The sequence below is a fragment of the Mauremys reevesii genome, linkage group 2 (assembly GCF_016161935.1).
Source record: "Mauremys reevesii isolate NIE-2019 linkage group 2, ASM1616193v1, whole genome shotgun sequence".
In the NCBI taxonomy this organism is placed as follows: Eukaryota; Metazoa; Chordata; order Testudines; family Geoemydidae; genus Mauremys; species Mauremys reevesii.
This window is the reverse complement of record NC_052624.1, coordinates 170,960,797-170,988,170: the sequence shown is the minus strand read 5'-3', so window position 1 is coordinate 170,988,170 and position 27,374 is coordinate 170,960,797. Positions and strand designations below refer to the sequence as shown.

Here is a 27,374-nt window from a genome sequence, read left to right as displayed (position 1 = left end):
ATCTCAAGGAAAGAGAAACCAAAAGTCACTTCCATACCTGGATAGCATGAGCTGAAGCACTCAGCTCTATTGCCAAACCAGAGAGCTGGCTAAAATTCTCACTCTCTAAATCTGGTATTCATACATCAACTTACTGTGTCAGTAATAACAATGCACATCGGAATTAGTAGTTATTAGCTAATTAACATTACATAGTTCATGTCATTTTTCAGGTAAATATTCTTATAGCTGGAAACATACAGCCTCTATTAGATTACCACAATAAGTGGTATAAAGTCTTAAATACTTCATATGCAAATAAAATGAATCAACTATAAGGACTGGCCAAAAAAAAATATTCTAGAAAGTTTTACACTGTTTGGAATAGAATTCATGCCGCCAATATGAAGTTAGAACATTTGCTGAAGTCGTTTATTAATATAAATATTCATTTTGTATATACTATAATAAAATTTAGAATCTTCAATATGAAAAATTATTCTAGTAGGATATATATTCAAGTAGTCAGAAAACATGTTATTTTATTATTTGTTATATTATTCAGCTTTCACAAGTTGAACAGGCAGTTGCTAAGGTTAAAGCAATGCACTTCAGTACTTTTCACACATGTTTAAGTGTGAGACCTCACTGCACTCCAGAGCTTAACTTTACAGTCACTTGCCTCTGGAATTTTTTGATGGCTGGATTTTTTTCTAAGAAAAAAGGGGTCGGGTTGCATGTGCATGTAGTTTTTGTTTGTAGAATGAATGGAAAAGTGAAAACTAACTCATACACTGAAAAAAGCAAAATTCTAAATTGAGCCAGAACTTCTAGTATGACTAATACAAAAAACACCAAAGGGGAAGACCATACAAGAATTTTTCAAGTTGTATTCAGAAATATTTGCAAAAGCTGGAGAAGACCCTGAATAAACTGAAGATATCATCATAAAGCTGAGAACTTTATTTTTCTATTAGAACATATTGTCCTGTATGTGTGTAAATGGCTAGATGCCATAGAGAATTCCTTTATCAAAATGAGGATCACATTGATGGCTTGGGTCACTGTAGTTGTAGGAAAGCTGTAATTTCTAGGGGTTGCTGACAACTCATAAAAGGACATTGCTTTTTTTTTTTTTTAAATTATACTTGGATGAGAATTGAGGCCTTAAGATCTTTCACAGTTTGATTTCCTTTTTTAAAAGAGTGCTCTTAGGCCTTCTTGGGCAGAAGAACTGAAAGACAGAATGCTTATTTTAGGATTCCTTACATAAAGCCTTTGTTTTTCACAACGAGGTCTAAAGATTAGCTTTACAATATCTGGACAATAGTATTCTTACTCTTGTGGGCAATTTTTAAAACTCACTATTTTAACTATGTTATAGTTGGAAAGCTCTTTTAGTCATTGCGTAAATAGGATATTTTATAAATAGAAAAAGTCTTATGTTCTTGCCTGCTCACTTAGACATCTATTTGGTTAAAATGATTATGCTACATTGTCTGTTAAATTTATTACAGATTATTTCAACTATACTAATAAGAGGAGATATAATCATTTTGGGGAAAAAATCTATTCTCATTCTGTGGTTGAACAGACCACAAATTAGTTAAGCCAAGCTCAAACTTTGTAGGGAACATAGATGAAAGTCCTGACTGAACCTTAAAATGTATAATATAACCTGTCAATCTGAGCAGTTAAATTGGTTTCTGGATATTTCTATGGAGAGCTAGAGTAGGTGTTTTTGGACCTATTCCATTTAACTTAATCCTCTTCATTATTTCAAGTCTTTATAATCCTTTATAATACTATAATATGTCATGCTTCTAAGCACTGAAATTATTTCTTAGTTGATGCTTTCAAGAGAACAGAGGGAAGCCATCCATCAGTTCAAATTAGTCAGACTTCTCACCTTAGATAACATTAAGGGAACAATTCAGATTTCCTTCAGGGGATTCTAACTCAATATATTTGATTTTTAAAAATGTATTTAAGAAAAGCTAAGTTATTTTAACACAGTTCAGTCAGAGAGAGATATATCATAGCTATAATATAGTCAGGTTAGAAAAGATTAATCTCTTTGAACAGTCAAATTAAACAAGATAATTAGGCAAACTGGATTTTCCATTCATGCAAGCTTTAGAATTGGGAGGGGAGAACCAAGTTAACACCAGCTGTGCCTTAAGGCTTGTCTACACTTATAGCACTGCTCTAGCGCTTAGTGAAGACGCTACCTATGCTGACGGGAGAGAGCTTCTCCCATCAGCATAGGTACTCCACCTCCCTAAGTGGTGGTAGATATGTTGACCAGAAAAGCCCTGCCATCAACACTGCGCTGTCTACACAGGGGGCTAGTGTAGACTACATCACTTAGGTGTGGATTTTCCACACCTCTGAATGACATAGTAATATCAACAGAAGTTTGTAGTGTAGACCAGTGGTTTTCAACCTGTGGTCCATGGACCCTGTGAGGGGATCCTCACAGAATATGTCTAAGGTTTCCAAAGGGGTCTGGCACCTCCATTTCAAATTTTTGAGGGGTCTGCAAATGAAAAGAAGTTGAAAACCATTGGTGCAGACCAAGCCTAAGTTAACTTGACCATTAAAAACAGCTTTTAACGTGTGTTTTTATAGAATCTGAGCCAAATTTGTTTTTGGAGGCTTCAAAGGAGTTATACACTACATATAAATTTGTCCCCCACCCCCCTTTAAAAAAAAAAAGGGCCAGGGTATACATTTAAGACTATATATGGCCCTCAAGCAGTGATTTGCATAAAGCTCAAGGGTAGAATATGGTTTTTACTTATTAAACTTTCAGGTATTCTCTATTATTTGTTCAGTATCTTATTGTTCTACTCAGCATCCCTCCATGAAAAAATAAGCTTACATTTAAAACTACTTTTTTCTGCCCTTTGTGGCTTGCTTAATTTTGTTTCTCTACCTTCCCATTCTTTTATTCTCCTTCTTTCTAGCCCCTGCATTTCTTTCCCTACAGCAATTCCAAATTCTTACTTTGTGAGTTTCACTTCCACCCCCTTCCATCCACTAAAGTAATCAGCACTTAAATAGTTAATGTTAATATTTAAAATACCATGATTATGCTTTAGAGCAGCAATTCTCAAACTGAGTCTGGACCCCAAAGTGGGTTGCGACCCTGTTTTAATGGGGTTTCCAGAGTTGGTGATAGACTTGCTGGGGCCCAGGGCCGAAGTCCGAGCCCAAAGCCTGAGTCCAAGGGCTTCAGCCCAGGGTAGTGGGGCTCAGGTTACAGATCCTGCTGCCTGGGGTTGATGTCATTGGGCTTCTGCTTTGGCCCCTGCACCCAGTGCAGTGGGGCTCAGGTGAGCTCAGGCTTTGGTCCTCCCTCCTGGAGTCGTAGTAATTTTTGTTGTCAGAAGGGGGTCATGGTAAAATGAAGTTTGAGAACCTCTGCTTTAGAGTTAATATCCCAATACGATTAATGAAGGACAACAGAGGGAGTTAATGGATCTCAGATATTGTTTCAAATTGATGCACACTCAAAAGACAGTTCATTGCTTACACTAGGTTCATATTTAGGTTATTTTCACAACCAGGAAGACTAGAAACTTACATTTAAAAGTAACTGAAAGCTCAGATTCTCTAGTATTTGAATCTGTCATGTGGCCCACAAATACATCAAGTAAACACCAGAACGCAGGTTGCTTCTGGTTCAACTCCCATGACGCTTTGCCTATCCTCTGCTGCAAGGGTACAGGGAAGAGAGTTTAAGGAGTCCTTCTTACTCCCCTCATACAAACAAAAGGAACCATCTCAATTTAGCTAGCTTATTTGCTTATTAGCTTAATGCCAGCTAGCATGTTTGGTTCTTGCAGCAGACATGCCTTTGCTAGCACCCTCACAAAAAGGGAGCATTTGCTACCATTATCTCAAAAGAAGTCAAAATCTTTCTTCTCAGAAAGAGTGCTTCCTTACTTTGCAATATTGAAGCCCTCTTTTTAAAGAAGTATGACTGGAACATGAACGGGGATCTGGGCAGTTGCTGTGTTGGTTTAATGGAAAAAATCACAGGTTACTAGGTTATGTTTAGTGTTAAAAGTTTTTTAAACTGGAAGCAGAAAATATTTGATTGAATTACAGTTATTTTCTTATTTATTATTTGTACCATGATAATTAAATTTTGTCCTAATGCAAAATGAAAAGCTTTTTTTTGGAGTAAAAGATGACAACATTTGGACTTTAAAATTCAGATAACACCCTTTTCAAACATACATGTGTTTTGTACAGGCTGTCTTATAGTGTTAAATATTACTTACCAATATATTGTCTGGTTTAATATCAGCATGTAGGATGTTACATCTTTTAAGTAGTTTTAATGCCAGGAACAACTGCTGGCTATAGGACCGAACAGCTTTAATGTGGAGACCGACATCCTTTCCATACTTTTTCAGTACCTCTCGTAAATTCATACTATTTATGTATATAAAAATTATAGGAAAAATATTAAACAAAGAATAGCATATTCATATTTTAAACATCAATTTCAATGTACAGAAACTAATGCTCTTTTAGGCAGTAGGAAAAAAAATCACGTAAACCAGACCAACTTGAAATAGATTCCTTGTCATCAGACCTTATACCGAAATAGAAGTCTCAGCCAATCAGAGCAAGAGATGCTATACAGTTACTGACATGACTGTGCTTATCTAACAGTTATGCAACTTCATTAGGATTCACTGAGGGTCTCGTGAGTAAAAACGATGACAGTTTCTCAACAGCTGTATGGTCTTTGTGTAAATTTTCTCAAAGGGCAAAATAGGGCAGGAAAATATTGACAAGACTGGGATTTGGGCAGGAGAAACACAGAAGTTGAGGTGGCCATGTTGGTTGTTGGCATAGGCAAACAGATTGGCTAATGTTTATAAAACTAGCAGAGCAAAAGGACTTAACAGCCAAATACAGCACAGAATTTGAGAACAAAAACATTTCTGCATGCTGATAACTTGTGAGTGCTCCGTAAAAAACTACATCCTTTGGTCTCAGTTTATTAGTCTAGTTGTGACATGCTGTACCTCCAAGTAGCATCCTGCAACCTCCACATTCATCACTCACATATGGTTGTGATATTTAAAACAAAGTATGCCGTGTAAGATATCATATGAAAGGTCACGATCCACTGAAACCCATTGTTCTGTCAGAATATGTATATCATTAGTGTGTATGAAGTTATGAGATTTTGCTGCATGCTTGTTATTGAAATATGTTGTAAGTTTGGAAGTTGTCCACTGCTACTTCTCCAGTGACAACAAAGGAGGTGACCAACACCTGGGCAGGCACTGAAAGATCATCACAACCATTAATGAGCAGGGGAGTTGTAATTAAGGGATTTACAATGCTGTAAGAGGGCTGTGCAAGCATCACACAATGGGAGACCGCTCAACTTGGTGACTCTGCATAGCCCACCAGGACATGTCTCAGCTAGTGTTTTCCAGGCACATAGACTGAGGACATAAAATAGGGGACAGTGGCCTCTAGCTTTTACCCTTCTCCTCCCCCACCTACACTGGAAGCAACAAGAATGCTGGGAAGACAAAGACTTGAACTGAGAAGATTGGTCCCAGGGGAAGCCTGCGTATTAAGATCTGTGGCCTGCCTGCAATATCCAATGGGTGAGAAAAATTGCTTGATCCAAATAGTGCCTACTCTAACAAGGTCTAAGATTTAGACTACGCACTTACCTTTTTTTTTCTTTGGTAACGATCTCTGACCTTTTGTGCCTACCACTTATAATCACTTCAATTCTATCTTTCTGTAGATAAATCTGTTTTATATTTTACCTAAAACAGTGTGTTTTGGTTAAAGTGCTTGGGAAATCTCAGCTGAGTTTACAAAGGCTAGTTTGTGTCCTCTCCATATGGAGGGAGTGGCAGACCGGGTAATGAACTTACATTGGTCAGGCTTCTGACCAGGGCAAGATGGTATAGTTCTGGGATGCAAGGCTGGGGGCTTGGGAGATTTTCTGGTGGCTTTCTCTGTGTGATTTGAGAGTGGCTCAGGGAGCATTCATGCAACTTAGCTAGGTGTTGGGCTCCACATGCTGTTGTACTGAGTGATAACAGTGCCTGGAGGGGTTTGCTGCTTGTCACTAGCAAAACAGTGCGAGAGACAGCCCAAGCTGGAGAGTTAGGAAGGCACAGCAGTACCCCAGTTCCAGGGTATACCTCAGGGATCCCGTCACAGCATACAATTATTACTTCATAAACCTCCAAATCACTTTCCCCAGGATACATGGAAAATTACTTGACTGTAAACAAGCTTAGGATTCATAGTACTCTAATAGTCTTGGTGTAGAAATGTAACCCCAAAAGAGTTTTTTTGACATTTTTGAGTCCACTGTCATAAAATACAAAGTACAGAATCTAGTCTGTCACAAGAAACCTGAACATTTATACCATTTTAGAGGAAAAATTAAAGGTCGAATCACTCTATTGATTTTCTCTGAATGTATCCTATGTGGTTGTATACACACAGGTAACGTTCTCAAACATACTTAGCGAATGATATGAATGCATTCTGAACCTCTGAAACTATTCCAGATGAAGAAGGAACTATGAATATTAGGAAAGAAAAATATAGTGGTAAAAAGAATTGCCAATTGTCAGGATGATTCAGGGCAGGAATACTAACTGAAACTATTTTTAATTCATGTTATTGTAATGGACCAGATGTCACCCTGACATTGTCATTTTAAGTAGCTTTAAATAGTATGGTACGCCTCTGTATATTTGTGAAGTGGTTTTTGAACTGATTGCCTTAAGTAAGGTTACTGACATAGTAAGAGCAGAAAGTAAAAGAAGTCCAACTGTAAAGAAAATTTTCAAGTTAAGAGTAAAAAAAGATTAAAATGCACTTAAATCTACTTTCATTTTTATACACAGTTCAGTACATATTCATTTTACCTGAGTGGTTCAAATACCAGACAGAGGTGCTGTTTGTGATAAAAATGTCTGAACAATCGCAGACAATGAAATTTGTCATCAGGATCTGCATCATTGAGCTTCTTCAAAAATTCCAGTTCTTTGAGACCAGTTTTTTGCCTAAAAACAAAGAAATACATTTTTGGCCCAGAACTTATTGAAATTCTACACATCACATTCAACATGAGCATTAAGTTGGCTGGCTCTCAAAATGTTAGGAAGGCAGTAACAGTCTTATGTTTAACACAGCCCTAATAGTCAAAAGATCTAGGTTTTAGTATCAACATCTATTGTCTTTGGCAAATGACTTGACTTTTTTGTGTTTCATATGTCCATATAAAACCCCTCTTTGCCTTTTCCCATATGTAAAATGGAGGTAAGACTTCGTCCTACCACACAGGGTTGTGAGGTTTGACTCAATACTGGGTTTTGAGAGAGTTGCTGTTTAAAAAATAAAATAAAATAAAAAAAATCAATCCAGTATCTATTTAACAAACTGTACTGTACTTATTAGCAAATCTTTTGCTGAATGGGTTGCACATGATATAGAGATTTCACTTAATATTATTTAAATTCACATCCAGATTCACATTTAAATATAATCTGTGAGCTAATCAAAGTACCACTGTCACTATTTTATTTTAGAGAATTTTTAAGAGTCTTGATTCAGTACAATCACTTATTTTAATTAATGGAATAACAAAATAAGACATTTAAAAACCCCTAGTTAAAATAGATAGGGGAGGTTTACATTGGAAATCCTCTTCATGGAGAAAGGAAAGGAAATGACACAAGCAGTGAACTTTAAATTCACAGTATTGCAATTAGACTGGATAACACTGTTTACTGTAACATTTACACAACTCAGCAAGGGACTCTAGGTCTCAAAAGAGTTGTAAATAATTTACTTTCCACATAGGCAGAGTCTTACTCCTCTGCTACCAAATATTCATTAAAATGTATAATTCTGTATAGTAATCAATTAGATGTTGATTGCTATTGACTATGATAGACCTAAGATTATTTCACTTGAAACATCAAGTGGGAATAAAACCAAGTTCTGGAAGATTTCCTAGAAAAAAAATTTCAATACAGATAATTAATAAGATTATTATTAGCCCCACCTTTATGACTAGATTATTAGTGCAGTAAATCTCATTATTTTACTATTTAACAAAACATGACTTACATAAGTTCATTGTTCCTGATTATTTTGACTGCCACTTCTTGGTTTGCTCTGGCCATATCTCTGGCTCGCACTACGTTACTGAAAACTCCCTGGCCAGTGTAACCATAAACATTGTAACGTTTATCTAGAACTTCACCTATGTTAACACCTAGGAAAGAAAATGAAGAGGGAAATAAGATAAATTCTGAGCTAAGTACACACAAGTAGAATAACTCACAAAAAGAAACTTTTCTGTATAGTTCTGAAAGAAACAAAGATACACAGTGCAGTCACTTAATTATTGTGTCAAGTCTACAGTGCTTTGTAGCTAGGTTTGCGGAAATTGTGGGGAACTGAAACTGTGCTTCCTTTGGTCAGGAGTCTTTTCATAAACAATATTAGAAGCTGCATGCCCATTTCACCCCATTACAAGAAACGTTTCTGTTGGTCTTTATTAACTGCTGCTGAGTTTAACATTGAGTAGTGAAGAAATGTGCTCACTGAAGCGCTTCCATTCTGAGTCCTGGGTGACAACTACAGCACGATGGGCATCAAGGTTCTTTGCATGCTGTTTTTCTTGGTTTCAGATCATGGCAAGCGTGCTGACGTAACCCTTCCTTCTGGAGGGAGATCTCATGGCTGTAAATAACTTTGGATAGGTTTTAATTTTACTTTGATTGTTAGATTCTGTGACACACCTGTGAGCAGTTTGACAGAGCACTATAGTGCAGGAACATGCAGCTGCTTTGGGTGAGCCACACTTTAAGTGATGGCACTGTGGTATGCAATTTCAAAATAATTTTGCAAATCTTTTTAATAAGGTGCTTTTACATTTAGCAACTCTATTTTAATCAACAATATAAATTAAGTTAGCAAAAAATACTTACGATAATAGCCTTCTGCATCAGTCCAGTTATCCCTGAGATTGGGGTTTTCTTTGAAGTCTTTTCCAAAGCCAGCAGCCCTAAGACGAGCACTCTGAAATAAAGCGGAGAATTAGCTTTTCTATTATATTCGAAATACATTTTTGTATATAACTGTGATTTTTCATTACACTTGCTTATGAAAACTAGAAATCCATTCATTCAGTTATTTATCGTCTCATTCCTAACCAATATTCTTCTATTTCTACAGTTCAAATAATAAATTGACAAAATATCCCTTAAGCACCAATGTATGAGAATTATGAGATAAAAATCAATAGAACTACTACTAAATAGTACAGATACGTAAAGCTTTCATTGCTACCATAAATAAAATTTAATAAATCATTAATGTACGCTCCTAGTAACACACAAGATTTGTGGTCTCTCTCTCCCAGCTTCTTGGGAAGTTTTAAAAGCAAAATACTATGGGGTCATATTATTTAGCGTTCAATATTTTTACCAAAAATACTACAATATATTTATTAGTAAATTATTGATTATAAATAAAACTAAAATATAATTGTCAAAATTAGAAAAGGATATTCTGAGGTGGTGATATGCTTGAATTTTTTTGTGAAATTGCTTCTTACTTCACAGAATAAATTAATCATTCCTAATGGATATTACTGTCAATACTGTGAATTAGCAAGAGACAACTACAAGCAATATATAGCCATCAATGTCAGCATGACAAATTTAAAAAGTATATACAAAACTAAAAAAGCACTTTCAATTAAGTGATAAGCATTTCCCTTCCACAAACTGTCAACCATTTATAAACTGTTTTAAATGGAACAATATCAAGTACTTTTCTATTTTTTATTCTTTATCTCTGTTGTTTACATCATGGTTGTAAAAGCTTGAAAATAAAAATATTTTCCCAACAATTTAACCTTTTTTCCATTTTAAAGGGTTTTCCTTTGTTGTTAATGGAGTGCCACTACAGTGGCTTTTTGTTATCCCTTTGTTTGTGGTGAAATCACTTATAATTAAAGAATTACATTTGGTATGAATCATTAATTCCATGATTTTTAGGTTTTGTTTCCTTAAAAGAAAAATCCATCCTTGACACATTTTGGGATGTTTGCATGTAAATAAGCAGGTCATTGAATGTACATGCAAACATGATGCTTTCCAAGTCCCAAATATCCCACTAGATTGCATGTATGTATTTCAATTATTTAGTGAAAATAGTGCAGAAATGACAACACTAAGGACTAGACTGATGTTTGCTATATGGGAGGCTGTGACAGAGTGCTGGGAGGGTAAGTTAAGCACTAATTGGCTGCCACGCCTCCCAAAGGGAGGAGTGGCATATTTAATTATTTGATCAGACTTGGGCAGTGGAGAAGGCTCATGAGCTAAGAAGCTAACTATCCCATTAGTTGAGAGGACAGTTAAAAAGCACTGGAAAAAAATAAGTGAAAGAGGAGGAGGCTAGCAGAGCCCAGAGGACATAAGATCAGTGTGGTCAGATATCTTTCTCTCCCTTCCCCTGGAGAAAGGGCTAAGGACAGGAGAAAACTGTAGACACATTTGATACACAGGATCATGATGGCAGTTTTGTGGAGGTAATATAAATAAAACTCACAGTTGTGCTAACAGGTTTCATAGTAGCAGCCATGTTAGTCTGTATCCACAAAAAGAACAGGAGTACTTCTGACACCTTAGAGACTAACAAATGTATTTGAGCATAAGCTTTAGTGTGCTACAGCCCACTTCTTCAGATGCATAGACTGGAACACAGAATATGGAGATATATATACATACAGAACATGAAAAGGTGGAAGTAGCCATATCAACTCTAAGAGGCTAATTAATTAATATTAGCAATTATCAGCAGGAGAAAAAAAACTTTGAGAGTGATAATCAAGATGGCCCATTCCAGACAGTTGACAAGAGGTGTGAGGATTCTTAATATCGGTAAAAGATTCAATCTGTGTAATGACTCAGCCATTCCCAGTCTCTATTCAAGCCTAAGTTAATGGTATCTAGTTTGCATATTAATTCAAGTTCAGCAGTTTCTCGTTGGAATCTGTTTTTGAAGCTTTTCTGTTGCAAAATGGCTGAGTCATTACACAGACTGAATCTATTTCTCCATGTTAAGTATCCTCACACTTCTTGTCAACTGTCTGGAATGGGCCACCTTGATTATCACTACAAAAGTTTTTTTTCTCCTGCTGATATTTGCTCATATTAATTAATTAGCCTCTTAGAGTTGATATGGCTACTTCCACCTTTTCATGTTCTGTATGTATATATTTTTCCTTACTCTATGTTCCACTCTATGCATCTGATGAAGTGGGCTGTAGCCCACGAAAGCTTATGCCCAAATATATTTGTTAGTCTCTAAGGTGCCACAAGTACTCCTGTTCTTTTTGTGGTGCTAAAAAACAGAAAGCATCAAACATTGTGGGGGATCTCAGGTTAGGAGAGGAGCCTGCCCTGTTACAGAGGCACACCTCCCCCCTTTCAAATACTAAACCACCAGGGTAGTCCAAGACAACAGCATACATGAAAGGAGGTAGGATGCTAAGTGCCACCTAAAATATGTCATGAAGATTATGAGAAAATAAAGCATCCTGAACCTATAAGGAGAACCAAGTAATTGTAGATTAACTATATCCTACAGCATCTTTCCAAAGGCAATGTTGTAACTACAAAACCGGTCTGTGACTAACAATCCTGTCACCCTTTTTTTGAGGTGTGACACTTACCATGATTTCCCAATTATGATGACAAACTTACAGTCCTATTTATGACATTTTTGTACAAATTCTGGGATTAGCTTTTTTGTTTTTTCTTATATTACTTTGTGCTTCCTCTGCAAAGACAATGCACAAAAGCCACTGCAGGTCTTGCATAAAAAATAGGCAAAATCCTCCAGTATTTATCCAGGGAAAACTCCCATTGACTTCAGTGAGAGATTTCCTGGATGGTACTTATAAGAAAGTCCAGATCTGGCTCAATGGAGTTTTATTAAAGTTTTCAGAAGATATTATCCACCCGATTTAAAAAAATTTAATGAGTCAAAATTCAGGCATACATGACTTGACAGTATCCCTTTAATAACATAGCAACGAGCAAATAACGTGTATAAATTATCCTTCTAAAATTACCTACATCAAAGTATGCAGCAAACATATCATCCGATTCTGTGAACATGTCAGGAGCTAATAGCTTCTTCTGAGCTGAGCCTTAAAAGAAAATTTACATTACTCAATTTGAAAATGAAGAAATAAACTAAAAGCACAGATTACCAATAAATAGAGATATTCTGGTGTGTTAGCAGTTATCTTCTCTATTTTTAAGAATCTACATTATATAGCATTAAACTTATTTACTAGTTATATGAGACTGCAACCAGGCACTTCTATTACCATTTCTCCTATATTATGTTGGTTTATGGCATATTCTTTTATATAATTAACCTGTTTAAAAATGCAACACAGAGCTTAAAATCTTTCATTTGCTTTAAAAAAAAAAAGCGCAAATATCTCAATTGAAGACTTAACTGTAATGGTTTTCCAACAATTCACGTAACAGGAAAAAAATTCTGTATTCTACACATTCCTATGGATAACCTGTAGATTGAGTGCATAACTTAGAATAATTTTTTTGCCAATAATATGAGATACTTTATTAAAAATTTTAAACCCCCAAAACTCTCTTCCAGGAAGTTTTTCCTCACGCAGTCAGAAAAAAAATCTTCTTGACAGGACAGATAAAATAGCTGATGGTACTTTTAATTGTTCTATTTAAATGAAACATTTTAAAATGCAGGCAAGATTACCCCTCTCATCATTTAATCATCTTTAATGTCCCAAAGACATTTTATAGGGTTGATAACGTAAAAGAAATGTAAATTAAGGGTACATATTAATGAAGCCAGAACTGGAATTATTTCATAACATATTAAAGTAGAATAATCTTAATATTTTGGAGTAAGTTACATGCATCCCAGAGTATTGAGGAACCCACTTCCCCCAGCATTACACCCCAAAATCCTGCACTTTCAAGGCCCACATGACAGCCACCAGCCTCCTTATGATAGATGACTGGACTGGAATCATTTGAAACCAATGTAGGTCCTTTAATCAAGAAGAGAGCGCCGTTAAGAGACAGAGGGCACTTCGCCATACTTCTCAAATGTCTTTCATTTTAGTCCCAAAGTTACCTACATTCCACAGAATTTGGTGTTCCCCTACACTTCTTCTCTTGAACAATATTTACATTAGAAATAAAGGAGAATGAAACTAAGATTATACAAAAGCTGTTTATGCAAAATGATGAATCCAAAATATTAAGTTTTCTTCATTTATAATTTTTTGAGCTCCTTCTCATTCAATTTCCCTCCCACCCCCCCTACTCGCCCCATGCACATATCGCATCCTACGTTTGAACTCCGGCCAGTTGCTAGTCCCCTGATGGCAGATCATACTGCCTCCACAGGAGGTCACAACACAGATCAAACTTGGCTCTGACAAGCAGCAGGGCAATCTTTTAAAATTGGCTTTCCTTTTATGTTTCTATTTATTGTAATATCCACCCCTAAAATCCTAGAACAAAATTATTTATCGCTTTTTAATTTTAAGTACTACTACTTTGACTTTCTCTAATAACTGAAGAAAATACAGTTATATTGTGTGTTTCGTATTTTAATTATTTGTGTAGCACACAAAAGTGTGCCTTGGCAGGGTGCTTTCTAAATACTATTATTTTTATTTATATATAATATATTTCTTATATTAGCTTTTCAATTTAGCAAACTGATGATTTGATGTATTTTTCAGAGTTGAGACAAGATTATTCTTTCTATATAACCCTACCACAATCAGCAATATTTGACAGAATTGCACACAGCTCTAGAAAAAAATATTTTGTTAATCAACTATTATAAAACCAGCAAGGAAGCACTACTTAAAATGCTACATGCTGGAAATGACTGAGCTAAATTCTGCCATCTAGTCCCTCTTTTACAGATATAAAAGAGGAGGAAGCCAGTTTGTTGGGGCGAGGGGGTGCTCCCTAAACACACTAACAATAGGACAAGATCTTTTCAGAATATTCGATGGAGCGCTAGGCTAGACTACCAACCTCAATGACGTGCATCCCTAAGAGGTGTGCAGTCTGTGAGGCAGAGGGTGCACCTAGCCTCTAAACCAGCTAGTACAACTGCTGCATGCAACAGCAGGTTGAACTTCACTCTGATCTTGCTCAAAAGAACAAAGTGTGCTCCACAGCCCTAGTTAACACGCTACTCCTGAGGGAATTCTTTGCCAAAAAAAATTAAATTCTGCAAAATTCCACACATTTTATTTGACAATAAATAAATGTGGAGGCTCCAGCATGGCTGTGGGGAGCACAGGCCACTGGCTGCAGGGAGATGGGAGATCACCATGCATCCGTCCCCCACAGGACACAGACTCAATGATGAGGCTGGACCTGATCCTGACACTGTGCAAGGGATGGGCCTGCCCCATAAACACCCTGAGGCCATGCCCCTTTGTGCCAGGCGCACCAAGGTAGCAAGTGAGAGGGACAGAGTCTTGCATGCATGCACGCACGCCCAACCCTGGCCCCCAATGCAGCTGTGGAGCAGGCAGACTAAGCCTGGAAGGATTCAAGTGTGGAGGGGCTTAGTGTGGGAGGATCCAGGTGTGGGATGAGAGGATTCTGTGTGGGGAAATCTGGGTGCAGGTAGCTCGATGGAGGGTCTGGATGCGGGGTGGATCTGAATACACAGGGGCTTGTTGGGGAGGTTCCAGGTGCAGGGGAATGGGACTCAGCAGGGGGTCCAGGTGAAGATGGTTGGGGCTCAGCAGGGAGGGTCCAGGTACTGGATGGCAGGGCTCATTGCGGTCGGGGTTTAAGTGCAGGAGGCTCAGCAGGGGACAGTCTGTGTCCAGAGGTGGGGTCTGGAAGCAGGGGGGAGGTGCTTGGCGGGAGTCTGGATGCAGGAAGGTGAGGCTCGGTGGTGGGGGTCTGGGTGCAGGGGGGCTCCGGATGCAGGGGATGAAGCTCAGTGGAACTCTGAATGCACGGGGTTGGGCAGATGTGGGAGCAGCTCCCCATACAGTGATCCCTCCCCCCCACGGCCGATGAGTGATGGGGGCAGGAAGCAAGGGTAAGGGGGGTGGGGCATCGGCAGGGTGCAGAGCTTCCTGGGGATGGGTCTGACCTGGCTCTCACCCAGCCACTCCGTGCAAGGGAAGAGGAAGTCCCATCCTCCCCCACGCCCAGCCAGGACTAGCAGCTGAGCCTGGTGTGCAGGGTAGGAGTCACCACCCAGGATGTCACCAGCCAAGCCCTGCCCCCCTGCAGTGATTTACCTCTCCACCAGCTGCTCCAGGTGCCTGAAATGACACGCCCGTGCTGCTGATGAGGGGCATGTGACTGCTCTTGCAGTTTCCCTCTGCTTCCCTATCAGAAGTAATTTTTCTGTGGTGAAGCAAAGAAATCTGCGGAGGACATGAATTCTGCATGTGTACAGTGGTGCAGAATTCCCCCAGGAGTAACACACTTTCAATAGCACAGGCTGCACCAGACAGGTGTTCTTTGTTTCTCTTGCTGAAGCAGCCATGGCAAGCTTTGGTCCTATATTTATAAAATATATATACAATATTTATAAAATATATTTCTTCACACAATGCAGAGTCAACCTGTGGAACTCTTTGCCAGAGAATGTTGTGAAAGCCAAGACCATAACAGGGTTCAAAAAAGAACTAGATAAATTCATGGAGGATAGGTCCATCAACGGCTATTAGCCAGGATGGGCAGGAATGGTGTTCCTAGCCTTTGTTTGCCAGAAGCTGGGAATGAGCAACAGGGGATAGATCACTTGATGATTACTGTTTTGTTCATTCCTCCTGGGGCACCTGGCTGGCACTGGCCACTGTCGCAAGACAGGATACTGGGCTAGATGGACCTTTGGTATTACCCAGTAGGGCCATTCTTATGTTCTTATATTATTTTAAGCCAACATTACTTTGCTATGAATTTTTTCGGGAACAAAATAAATCCTTCCACCCATAAAAGCCATTTTTTGTGTAGCAAAGCACAAGTTTCTTCTGGCTTTGTGGCAGCAATTAAAACATTCACAGATCTGTGCACATTCCTCAATGACAATGACTAAGATGAAAATAAGTCAAGGTTTGCCAAACAGAAAAGGGGAAAAAAAAAATCAGCAGAAAAACAATTTGCGATCTTCCAAGAAAGTGTCACATATCATGGAGATTTAAAAATATATTAAACTAAAATAAATCGACAGTTCCTTCTTAAATATAAAGGAAGGCATTAATGTCTATTCTTCCTAATTTGCAGCACTGACTGCTTAACTGGTAATTAGGAACCCTGAAAACAAACTCTCACATTCACACCACCATCCCTGAGAAAGTGTTTTATTTTAACAGTTCCATTCTATAACTTTCTGGGGGGAAATTTTCAACACTACGAATTAACTTTCTTCATAAGTCTGAAATTATGATATTAAGAAATCTGAACAAAATATGCCTGCAAAGCAGATTAGGCATTTCATTTCAAATTGCATAATGAAATTTCAGATTCTTACCATTATTCTGTTCAACTGTCATGAGGTTGTGTTTGGCTTTTACAGAGGCCTCAAATGTATCAACGTTTTCCCGTTCATACTCTTTAACATCAGCAGCTACACGTTCTAGAATGTCATCTGGTGAATTTGAACGACTACGTGTGCTGCTCTGAGGACTGCTTGGTTCAGATGGCACAGACATATTACTGTCTTCAGTCAGGTACTTGTATTTCTGCAAAAAAACTTTATAAAGTTATTCTCAGCATCTTGGCTTGTCCCAATCTAATTCTATTGTGTATTTTGGGGCATACTTTTTCTTCAATCTAACTTGCTCATTCTAGAGCTTAATCTGTATCTTTTCTTTATACATTATCTGAAACACTAATCAAATTGTGCAGCAGGCTAGTTGTGGGATACAGAAAGAAACATGTCTTGTCAAAATATACCGAGACAAGACTTTATAGGCCAAATCTTCAAGTTTGATTTATAATACTTCAAAAATACCTTTTTAGACATTTAGATTTATTGATAAAACCTTTGTAACAACTGATTTACTGGTGAAGAAAGCAAGGCAAGAAGGATAGCACTTGACCATGTGTGGCAAAACGGCAGCATTGAGAAGTCCATTACTAATATTCTGACTTATAAGAAGTGAACTCATGCTTCAAGGGAAAAACAAGAGCTTTGAGTCTCGCAACCTAAATATTTACTATTCTATATTAGTTTGAAAGTGTAGAAATCTCAAGTGTTATTTGAAATTTTAGTATTTGAATTGGAGGACCTCAGTTAGTTACCTGTATTCATCTTAAGTTATTCAGTGCTTGTATAAAAATGTATCACAAAGATAAAATTTTGTAAATTATTTTTGCTGCCCTGAATAATATGGAGCCCAATTATTTGACTGATTTCCTTTTATTCTACGCCCTGTCCCAGAAGTTAAAAACAATTTAGGAGGATCTTGGTGTCAGATCCTGAGGTTATACTCTCCAGGATTAACAGCAGGGCTCTTTCAGTTAAGGGCACTGACCGTTGGAATTTGCTTCCTTTGGTGGGCCATGAGAATTTGAGTTGAGTGATCCTTTGAGTATGGTGGAAGGTATTTTTACTCCGTTTTCTCTGATTTGGGGGGTTTGGCCAGTAACATTTCTCAGGTACCACCAGTGCATCTTTACATGTAACCACACAGGATGGTAACATTATTAATTATTATTAAGCACCTATTGTCATCATCGCTTATTTTAAGGGTTTAAAATATAAACAACAGTATGCTAAGAATATCAGATAATCGCATACATGATACCTAACAGTTTCACAACAGGCAAAAATCACACCAATTCTGCTCAGCTTTCTGAATGCTTACATAGACGACAAACCTTTCATTTAAAATGAAACTGACTGATCAGATTACAATCAATATTTCTGAGCCTTAACCTCCACTCTACTCAGGGGCGGCTCTAGCATTTCCGCCGCCCCAAGCAGGGCGGCACACCGTGGGAGGCGCTCTAGCGGTCGCCATCCCGCGGCTGCGGTGGACCTCCCGCAGACGTGCCTGCGGATGCTCCACCGGAGCCGCGGGACCAGCGGCCCCTCTGCAGGCACGTCTGCGGGAGGTCTACCGGAGCTGCGGTCCCAGCGGACCTTCCGCAGGCATGCCTGCGGGAGGTCCGCCGGAGCCGCCTGCCGCCCTCCCGCTGGGACGCCGCGCCAAGCGCGCACTTGGCGCGCTGGGGTCTGGAGCCGGCCCTGACTCTACTGTCATTGTGGTATCAACAATATACCAGTGAAGTCAATAAATGTATGATTTATCCTTTGATGCAATTATTACATAATTTTATAGTCCTTTAAGTTATACAAAATCTAAAAAAAGCCAACTGTCACAAAAATGACTCATTTGGAGTAGGTTGCTTAAGTTTTTAAAAAAAGGTTGTTGTGCCAAAAACATAAGTTTCAACGCAGACAATATTTTTACAACCACATTGAAAAATGAGTGACAGATTGTGACAGCCTTAGCTTTATTAATGTAAGTGTCCACTCGAAAAATGTCACTGTCTCCAATCTTATTTTAAAAGAAATAGTAAGACAAAAAAGGTTTTTACTCTACATGCATAGACAACATCAGTAGTCTGAGGGTTTTAATACAGTCGCATACCTGAACAATTGCTTGTCTCTGTAGCCTTCTCTGCTCTATCAGGGCTTCTTCATCTTCTTCTTCTACATCAAAGTCTTCAAGGCTGTGAATTATTAATTATTAATATTTGTATAGCACCATAAAAATATATGGTTCTTTACAGAACTTAGAAAAGATGTAGTCCCTGCCCCAGAGAGTTTACAATCTGAAATTAAGAATAATTACACAACTCTTTGCCTCAAAATATTTGGAAACAAGAACACAGATTCTTTTGAAGCATAGGAACAACTATAAACTTCACTCCTCTGTAGGCTTACTACAGGTTCAACTGTCTGAGGCAAAGCAAAGAAAATCCCCAAATTAGTTTCCTGAACATCCTTTATGAGAAAACATATGCTCTTCAGTGTGTGGCAATTCTTCAAAAACAGACATATTTTTGGGAGTTTAATGTACCCTCCTTACATATACCCACATCATATATGATTTGAAAACTTATTGTATGCACACTTAGGTGAGGTACAATGTGGAGCTGTCAAGTGGTGCCGTAAACCTGTAGGTGAGGTGAAACAATGGTATCCAAAATGAAAGCCATTTTTTGCTCAATTCCAGAAACACTACAACATGACTAGGATTACAATTTTTAATGTGTACGTTAATTATAATATCTTAACGGGGTTCCTTTTCATCACAACTACCAAATGACAATGTATTAAAAATATTTTACTGGTTTTTTTTTTCAGAAATGATGAAGGCTGTGCACTTGTAGTGGTAGATTGCATGTCCCTAATTTGTACTGCATAGTGAGTAGATATAAATGTATGCAAATTCCTAATGTAATTCTTTTCCATCTGTAAGCTTTTTTACATATGATGAAGCATCTAGTGTGCCTGGTAGAATGTTTTAATTTGTACTGCCTATGCATGCAGTACTAGCCTTTGAAATATTCCAGAAACTAGTTTTTTAATTCAGTAACACTTCGGCACAGGTCAGATTAGTGTTATAGATGACAATATACAGTTTCATATTATGAATATGCAAAAGCTATGAGAGAAAGAAGTGGCCTAACAAGAAGTAGTGAAGACAAAGTCCACAAACAACTCCTTGCCTCTGCACTGAAGAGGGACGAAGAGCACGTTACAGCTCTTACCAACCATGTCATCAACAATATGCCAAACCTACTTGACCCTGACTCGCATCCAGAGGCACTTATCAACATATCTACTGGACTGCATGTAATATGAGATGTTCAAGAGTCTCTACTGAGAATAGCAAAGGGTGGTGAAGAACAAATAGAGAGATCTGTGATTCTGATGGGACATGCAGCTTTTTCAACCTGGTCAAGAAATCTGTCATCAAAACATTTGCTGACATGGACAAGCAGGCGAAGTTTAAATCTGGCAAGGGAGGGACAACAACAGCCGCAATCAGTCCAGAAATTGTTTTCTGAAGAGCCCTCTCCTTAGCAAGATGCACAGATGATATTTCAACACTAACTGTTCTTCACCCAATAAGAACCTGGGCCTATGTCCCTCTTCCATGCCGATGGAAACATAAGAATAGACAAAGCTGAATTAGGGTAACAGCTGGAAGCTCAACCTAAAAGAATCCATCAGGTAACAGCATCCAACAAAGAAACCACGGTGTACATCAGAGATGTCCTGGCTGTGAAACAAATAATGGCTGGAGACAAATTCCACACATCTGATTAATTGGATGCTGAGTACTTGAGGCAGGTCTTTCAAAGACTTTGATTATAGAATTAGCGTTGTCAAATCTTTTTGAGAGATGACAATAACTCTGTGAAAACTACAGAAAGACAGTGTCAGACAGGATCTAAGGTTGGATGCCAAGAAATACCAGGTGATTGGTGGGCATCCTGTACCTCCATGGAAAAAGTTTCTAAATATGGGACCCAACAGCCAGTCACCTGTAAAATTCCTCTATGACTATCATTCAAAATGCTCATGAGAGTGTAGGAGCATACCCAACACAAATACTCCCTGTTGGGGGCTTTTCCAAAGGTGAAGTAGCAAAATCCACCACCAGTAGAGGTGTTGAAAAATGCCCAAGACTTGTACAGTACTCATGAGGAAGCAGACACAAGGATGCTTCTGCATCCTGTACGTGGCAATATGGCTTTGGGGCTTGGAATATGTATACATTGCAATATAAGCCCAGGGTTAGTAGTCCTCAGCGCGAGCCTGCGCAATCGCCTTCGCCAGTTTATGTTTCTTTGAAGGTGAAAGCGAGCGGTGCCGGGCCTTCGTAGCCGCTTTCTGAGGCTGTGGTGCCGCGGAGCCGGAGCGGCTCGGTGCCGCCGGTGCGCTCTGTACCGAGGAAGCTCGCGGTGCCGGCGCGGACGGTGCCGGGGGCTGGAGCGACGCTTCCATCAGGAGCTCCTTTAAACGGATATCCCGCTCTTTTCGAGTTCGCGGTTTAAATGTAGAACAGAGCGAACACTTATCTGTTCTATGCCCCTCGCCCAGGCAATGGAGGCAGGCATCGTGCGGGTCTCCGATGGGCATAGGCCTCTGGCACGCAGTGCAGGGCTTAAAGCCCGGTGCTTTGGGCATGAGCCCGCACCGGGTGAGGCAAAGGGGGAGACCCCCCCTTTTACCTTATCTACACACTAACTATCTAACTAACAAACTGTAAAAACTAATCACTAAACTAACTATGTACAAACAAGAAGCGAGAGCTAGGGTTGTGGAGGACAGAGAGCACTCCACAGTTCCAACTGGCCGTCACAGGCGGTAAGAAGGAACTGAGGAGCGGACGGGCCGGCTGGGGTATATAACACGCGCCATAGCGGCGCCACTCCAGGGGGCGCCAGCCGGCCCGCCGGTGTTGCTAGGGTAAAAAAGTTCCGAGATGCCGTGGCTAACGTGAAAGAATAGGACATTACACTGGTTTTGCTTAAATGGACACAATACAAAGCTTTCAATAATTAATTCTCCCCATTAATGGAACCAAATCTTTACTTGTTAGGAAATATTAGAAATTCATTCTTACTTCTCATCTGATGAGGATTCCTGCTCAGCTTTCATGCCTTCAGAAAGACTTCCTTTAAATTTATCTTCCTTAACTTTGCTTCTACTCCTACGTCTACGACCACCCCGTGACCTAGACCTCCTCCGAAGCCGAGATCTACTCCTCCGACCTCTATCCCTGTTGAACAGAAGGAAAAAAACAGGAAGAAAGGGAAAAATAGTTTATGATTTAATTTACTTATGATTAGTTTAGCGTTGATTTATGGCCAGACAATATTTAGTTGATACCAAACAACCCTTTACAATAGTAAGCTTTAACAATGGAACTAACGTTATTATTCTGAAAGAGGCTAAGATGAGTGAAAGAATGTGTAAATGTATAACTTTTTGGGGCAGGGAGGATATACGCATGATAGAGCTGTTATGAATGAGATAATAAAATATTTAATTTTTTTTCTATCCAATTTGAATAATGGACCTGTATTTAAACAATACTGAAAAGTTCCACTGCAAGACGTTTTTACCTCCTCCGAGGAGACCTGCTTCTCCTTCTTGGAGACCGGCTGCGTCGGAGTGGTGAACGAGATCTCCTTCGGATGGGAGACCTAGATCTTCTTCTGGATGGTGACCATCTGAGTGGGCTGGCTTCTTTTGATCTCTCACGTCTAGAGAGAATATCATCTCTAGGTCGGGTTCTTGAAATAAAAAAAAGAAGAGAAAGACACTAGTATCGGGGCAAACTGAAAACAAAAATCACAATTCCCTCTTAAAGCTCACTTTAAAAGCTTACTGCAAGTGAGACTCCACCAGAGGGGTAAGTATACTTCAGCGCTGCCAGTCTGCTTTGCATGTCTCCCATCCCTGGAAATATCTGCCCAAACACAGACCTAATTCAGCACAACTCTTGCAATAAAATTTGTTAATTATCATCACAGAGCTAGAAGAAGTAAAAGAAAGTTTTTGTTTAGGTATTGTATATAGTGGCCTATTTTAAGTTAATGTGCAAAAGTGTTGAAATTAATATATACATAAAATAAAAACTGAATCCAGAGGATGGATCCTCTCCACAACATTAGAAGTAATAGCTCAAATCTGGGCTTAAACTACTTAGCTGTAATCACTGTAGAGTCAATTTTAATTTAGAAAACAGATGTGGCCAGCTGTGATTTAATTAACATTATGTGGTTACTATTGTAGCAGGAGTGTTGGTGATTCTGTGGGAGGCATCTTTTCACTTGGGACATTACTGAACCAGTTCCGTACTGTTGGTAAGGGCCACCGTTTTGTAAGTAACTATTTCAAATAAGCTTTAGTATTTTTACAATATATACCTACAATTCTACATGAATGGCAAGTGAATAGTTATGCAATGTTTGCATGACAGATGCAACATAATGAAGGCATGAGATCTCAGCACATCCCTCAGCCCGCGCCGCTTCCCACCGCCCCACTGGCCTGGAGCACCAGGGTGCTGAATGTGCCAACACAGCAGGTAAACAAACTGGCCCGGCCCACCAGGGTGCTTACCCTGGCAAGCCGCGTGCCAGAGGTTGCCAACCCCTACTTTAAGATGATAGTACAAAATTCTGAAGCCTTCTGATTTTTGCACTTACTTGAGAATCTTTGGTGTTTCTTAATATTTTAAAGTTACCTGGGAGAAGAAAGACGCCTCCTTTCTGATTCTCTTCGTTTCCTTTCCGCTGATCTGCTCTTTGCTCTTCTACCAGGAGACTGAGTTCGAGAGGGTGATTTACTCTGTTTTGATCTGCGATCATTAAGTAGAGGAGATCTGCTTCTTCGTAATTTATCACGTTTTGGAGATAAGCTTCTTCCTTTAGGGCTGCGGCCAGGCCTTCTACTAGGAGACCTGTTTTCTTTCCCTGAAGAAGCATCTTTTGAAGGAGATTTAATTTGCTTCTTCTCTTTGTCAGTCTCCGATCTCCTTGATTTCCTGTCTTTTGATCGTGACCGTCTGTCTTTGGATTTGCTTCTTAATTCTATTGGAGATTTGGATTTTTTGCCACGATCTCGACTTTTGCTTTCATTTACAACTGGGGACCTTCTGCGATCTCTTGCTTTATTCTTATCATCTGCTTTATTCTTATCCTCTGGAGGAGACTTAGACTTTCTATTTTTCTCTTGAGACCGCCTTTTAAGGGTTGGAGACTTTGATTTCCTTGTTTGATCTTGAGATTTAGTTCTTTTAGATGGGCTTTTTGATTTTCTCCTCTCTTTTGATTTGCTTCTAGTTGTTTTCTCTTTCACTCCGTCAATTCCTATCTTGCTTTTCTTTTTATCAGCTCTGTGCCTAGTCCGTTCTTTTGATTCATTCTTACTTGCTTTTTTGGAACTTGTTTTATTGTCCACAAGCTCTAGTTTCCCCTTAGTGTTTGATGATTTATTTGAAGACCTATTGCCATTTCGCACCTTTTCATTGATTTCTCCCTCTTCTTCAGAACCTGACTCATAACCTTGTAATATTAACCCCATCCCAGACTGAACTTTTCCTTCCATTAACTCATTCTCAAGTTCAGCTTTTAATAATGCTCTTTGTTTTTCCAAATCTTCTAGAGGAGCTAAGAAATCAATTTTAGTTCTTTTTGCTGGTCCATCTTCTTTGTCAGAGGCATCAACAACCTCTTTCCGTTTATGTTTCTTATGTTTGTGCCTGTGTTTATGTTTTTTGTCCTTGTCTTCTTCTGAAGAATGTTTGTGTTTCTTGTGTTTACTTCGGTGTTTGTGTTTCTTTTTTTTGTGTCGGCTGTGCTTATTCTGAGGTTGTTCTCCTTCTGATATTTCACCATTTTCTTCATTGACACTTCTCTCAGAAATATCTGCATCTTCAATTCTGCAAGTACATTAAAATGCACATCAGCAAATATCAAATACTTCTACTTACTATGTTCTTATACTTCTATCATCTTGACATAATTTCATTTACATGAGACTTGTAAAAACTTTCCAAAAATCAAGATTACACCCTGATTTCAGGATACTGAGAAGTTATTTTCTGTCTATGGAATCATACTTGGGTGCATCATACAACCAAGTTGTAATGGCAAGTAAACCTCCCGCCCATGCACGTTATTTTGATGTCCAAATGATACTGATGATGGGAGATCCAGCAAGTATATTAGCAGATATATATCATACATGTTTATAATACCATATTGTGTCAGTTTTCAAGCTTAATGTTTATAGTAGCACCATATGTTAGCATTACACATCTGTGCTGCAAAGTATTTTTATGCACCACCTTAATCTTATCTTTATTAAGCTCTTACTACTACTGAAGGAATTCGGCACCACTGCACACGTGCAGAATTTATGTGCCCCCAGAGATTATTTCCCTCCCCTGCAGAATAACTGATTCTGATGGGGTGAAGGGAAGTTGCAATTACACCTTTCACTCATCAGGGACTGATGTGGTGCCAAAGAGAGGGCAGCTGGCTCATGGGCCAGAGCAGCCAGCCACAAAGACGGAGGGGGCAGAGGCTGCCTTCCTCAAAGGGCCCTGCCTGTGGGGCCAAGTAAGGAGGCATGGGATATGGGGGCATGGACAGAGCAGAGCACATAAGGCTGCTGGGTGCAGAAAATCACACAGACTGGGGTTCAGAAGTGTTTGGGGGGGGGGGGGGGACAGACCAGGGCGGGAGCACAGAAGCTAGTGAGATGACAACATTGAGCCAGGGGCTGAATGGGAGTGGGGGTGCAGGGCCATCTGAGGAGGGGGAAGGGGACGGTACTATGCCTGATTGAGTGGGGGGCAGCTATGCTGGCTGAGTGGGAGGGGGCAGGGATACACAGAGACAGGGGCAGCTATGGGGTCAGGGTCATATGTGCCTGACTGAATGGGAGAGTCTAGGGGTCTGCATGGATGAGGATCCCCGACAATCCCTCCCCCACCAAAAGAAACCTGTTCCATACATCTCCCACCTATACCCAAACAACTCTCCAGAACAGTTATATCTGTTGCAGCAGTCATTAGAAGGGATGCCAGACTCAATTTGACTTTTGCTACATTTGTGATGCTACTTGTTCTCATGTTTGGCTTGACCATGTCATGAAACGTCTAAACTTGAACCATCTAATAACTGCCACCATCCTGTCAACATTGCTTCATTTTTTTTTTTTACAATTGTCTCAATATGGCAAATTCTGAACATTACTACACATTGTATTATGATAGTTATAGTTTTTATAACTGCTTTCCCACAAGCTTCTTATATAACCTCACACAATTTTATACTCTTCACATCCTGAGTCTGATAAAACTCTGGAAGACATTTTTTTCCCCCATTTTATTCTATTTAGAAGCTGAAATGGGTTCATTCTTGATTTTTATATATTATTTATTAATTGCAATCCTATCCCTCAACAATCACTAATGCAACATTAAGGTTACATTGTTAAAATTTAAAAGTCAGAAAACAGAAAGATTAAAAAAGAAACAGTAACCCTGACAGACTGCATATATCATTATACTGTATATGTTTTATTACATATACTCTAAGATACACATTTAACCAGGAAGCTGTATTATGCACATTGTGAAAGTTAAAATATTTGTTGGGTAACTTAAGATTTACATGTCTTGTCTTTAACTGTGCAAATGTAACACTTTAAGTACTACATTTATTGATTTTGCAATTTACATAAATACACGCCCTAACAATAAATAAGACTAGTATTTGCCCACAGTAAGTCATTCTGAAGCAACATATATCCTATTTTCTAGCCAGGCTGTTTAAACATACCCAAGCTAGCACCGCTATTCTGTACTTGTTTTTAAACTGCGTATTAGACTTAGGCTGTAGTATATTTTAGACAGCAATAAATAAAAGAAGACCTTAAAAATCCATATACCCACTTGTCCTAGCAAGGGAAGGAACCTACATTATCCCATTCTGCAGAATCTAAACTTCTATTTAAAAATAAAGCAGACCTTATGACTGGCAAAGATAACTTTCCACCAACGTCTTGTCTAGATGACGCTAAAAGGTGTTTCTAAAAAATGATGTTAGCTAACACAGTTAAACTTTAGTGTAAACAAAGCAAATCCTATTTTAAACAAGTTGTTGTGTGATCCCTAAGTCAAACATGTACACAACTTGCCCTGTGTAAACTAGGATGGTAAAATGTGTTAGCCAACACTTAAAAAGTTTAGACAAACACAAATAGGAACGGAGTGCAAACCAATGTAGTGTCATCCTCCTGAGTCCGAAGAGAGACTGCTCCAGTGCCTCTGCTGCTGCTATTAGTTTTGCCAAGTGGAGGTAGAGTGAAATTAATTCATATCTGGTATTCAGAATCCTGGGGACGGCATCAGAGGCAAATCCTAGAGTTATTCACTGGGGAGGAAAACCCAAAAAGTAAAGGCTGGGAGAAGTGTAGAATATCAGAAGTCTCTCTCCACCACCACACATTTTAGCAGACAAGAGGCTTTTGAGGATGCTGGAAAAACACAAAGCACCTTTTATATTTCTACAGCTGGAGAGGAACAGAGGTCCAAATATAGAAGACACCTAACTAGCCAGAGATTTATATGAAAGATGGAGCCTTCAAAGATAGCCCCGATATAAATCCCACTACTGTTCCCATTACCAAGAACTAAAAATTAGTTAACAATTCTTTTAATACATGTGATGGAAGAGTCCAGATCACTTTCCAATAGCTGTATT

General features: G+C 39.0%; 1 protein-coding gene across 3 annotated transcripts in view; it reads right to left on the bottom strand.

The window, feature by feature from the left end:
• The window catches only part of PRPF4B (pre-mRNA processing factor 4B), a 45,734-nt gene that overhangs the window by 8,401 nt on the left and 9,959 nt on the right, over positions 1-27,374 (bottom strand). For all 3 annotated transcript variants that reach the window (XM_039527700.1, XM_039527701.1, XM_039527702.1), the window contains exons 2-11: positions 23,345-24,541; positions 22,218-22,388; positions 21,716-21,871; positions 18,725-18,806; positions 16,597-16,807; positions 12,150-12,223; positions 8,988-9,078; positions 8,122-8,269; positions 6,915-7,052; positions 4,272-4,425 (exon numbers count right to left, since the gene is read on the bottom strand). In XM_039527700.1, the coding sequence (XP_039383634.1) occupies positions 4,272-4,425; positions 6,915-7,052; positions 8,122-8,269; positions 8,988-9,078; positions 12,150-12,223; positions 16,597-16,807; positions 18,725-18,806; positions 21,716-21,871; positions 22,218-22,388; positions 23,345-24,541 (2,422 nt within the window). The remainder of the gene's footprint in view (positions 1-4,271; positions 4,426-6,914; positions 7,053-8,121; positions 8,270-8,987; positions 9,079-12,149; positions 12,224-16,596; positions 16,808-18,724; positions 18,807-21,715; positions 21,872-22,217; positions 22,389-23,344; positions 24,542-27,374) is intronic.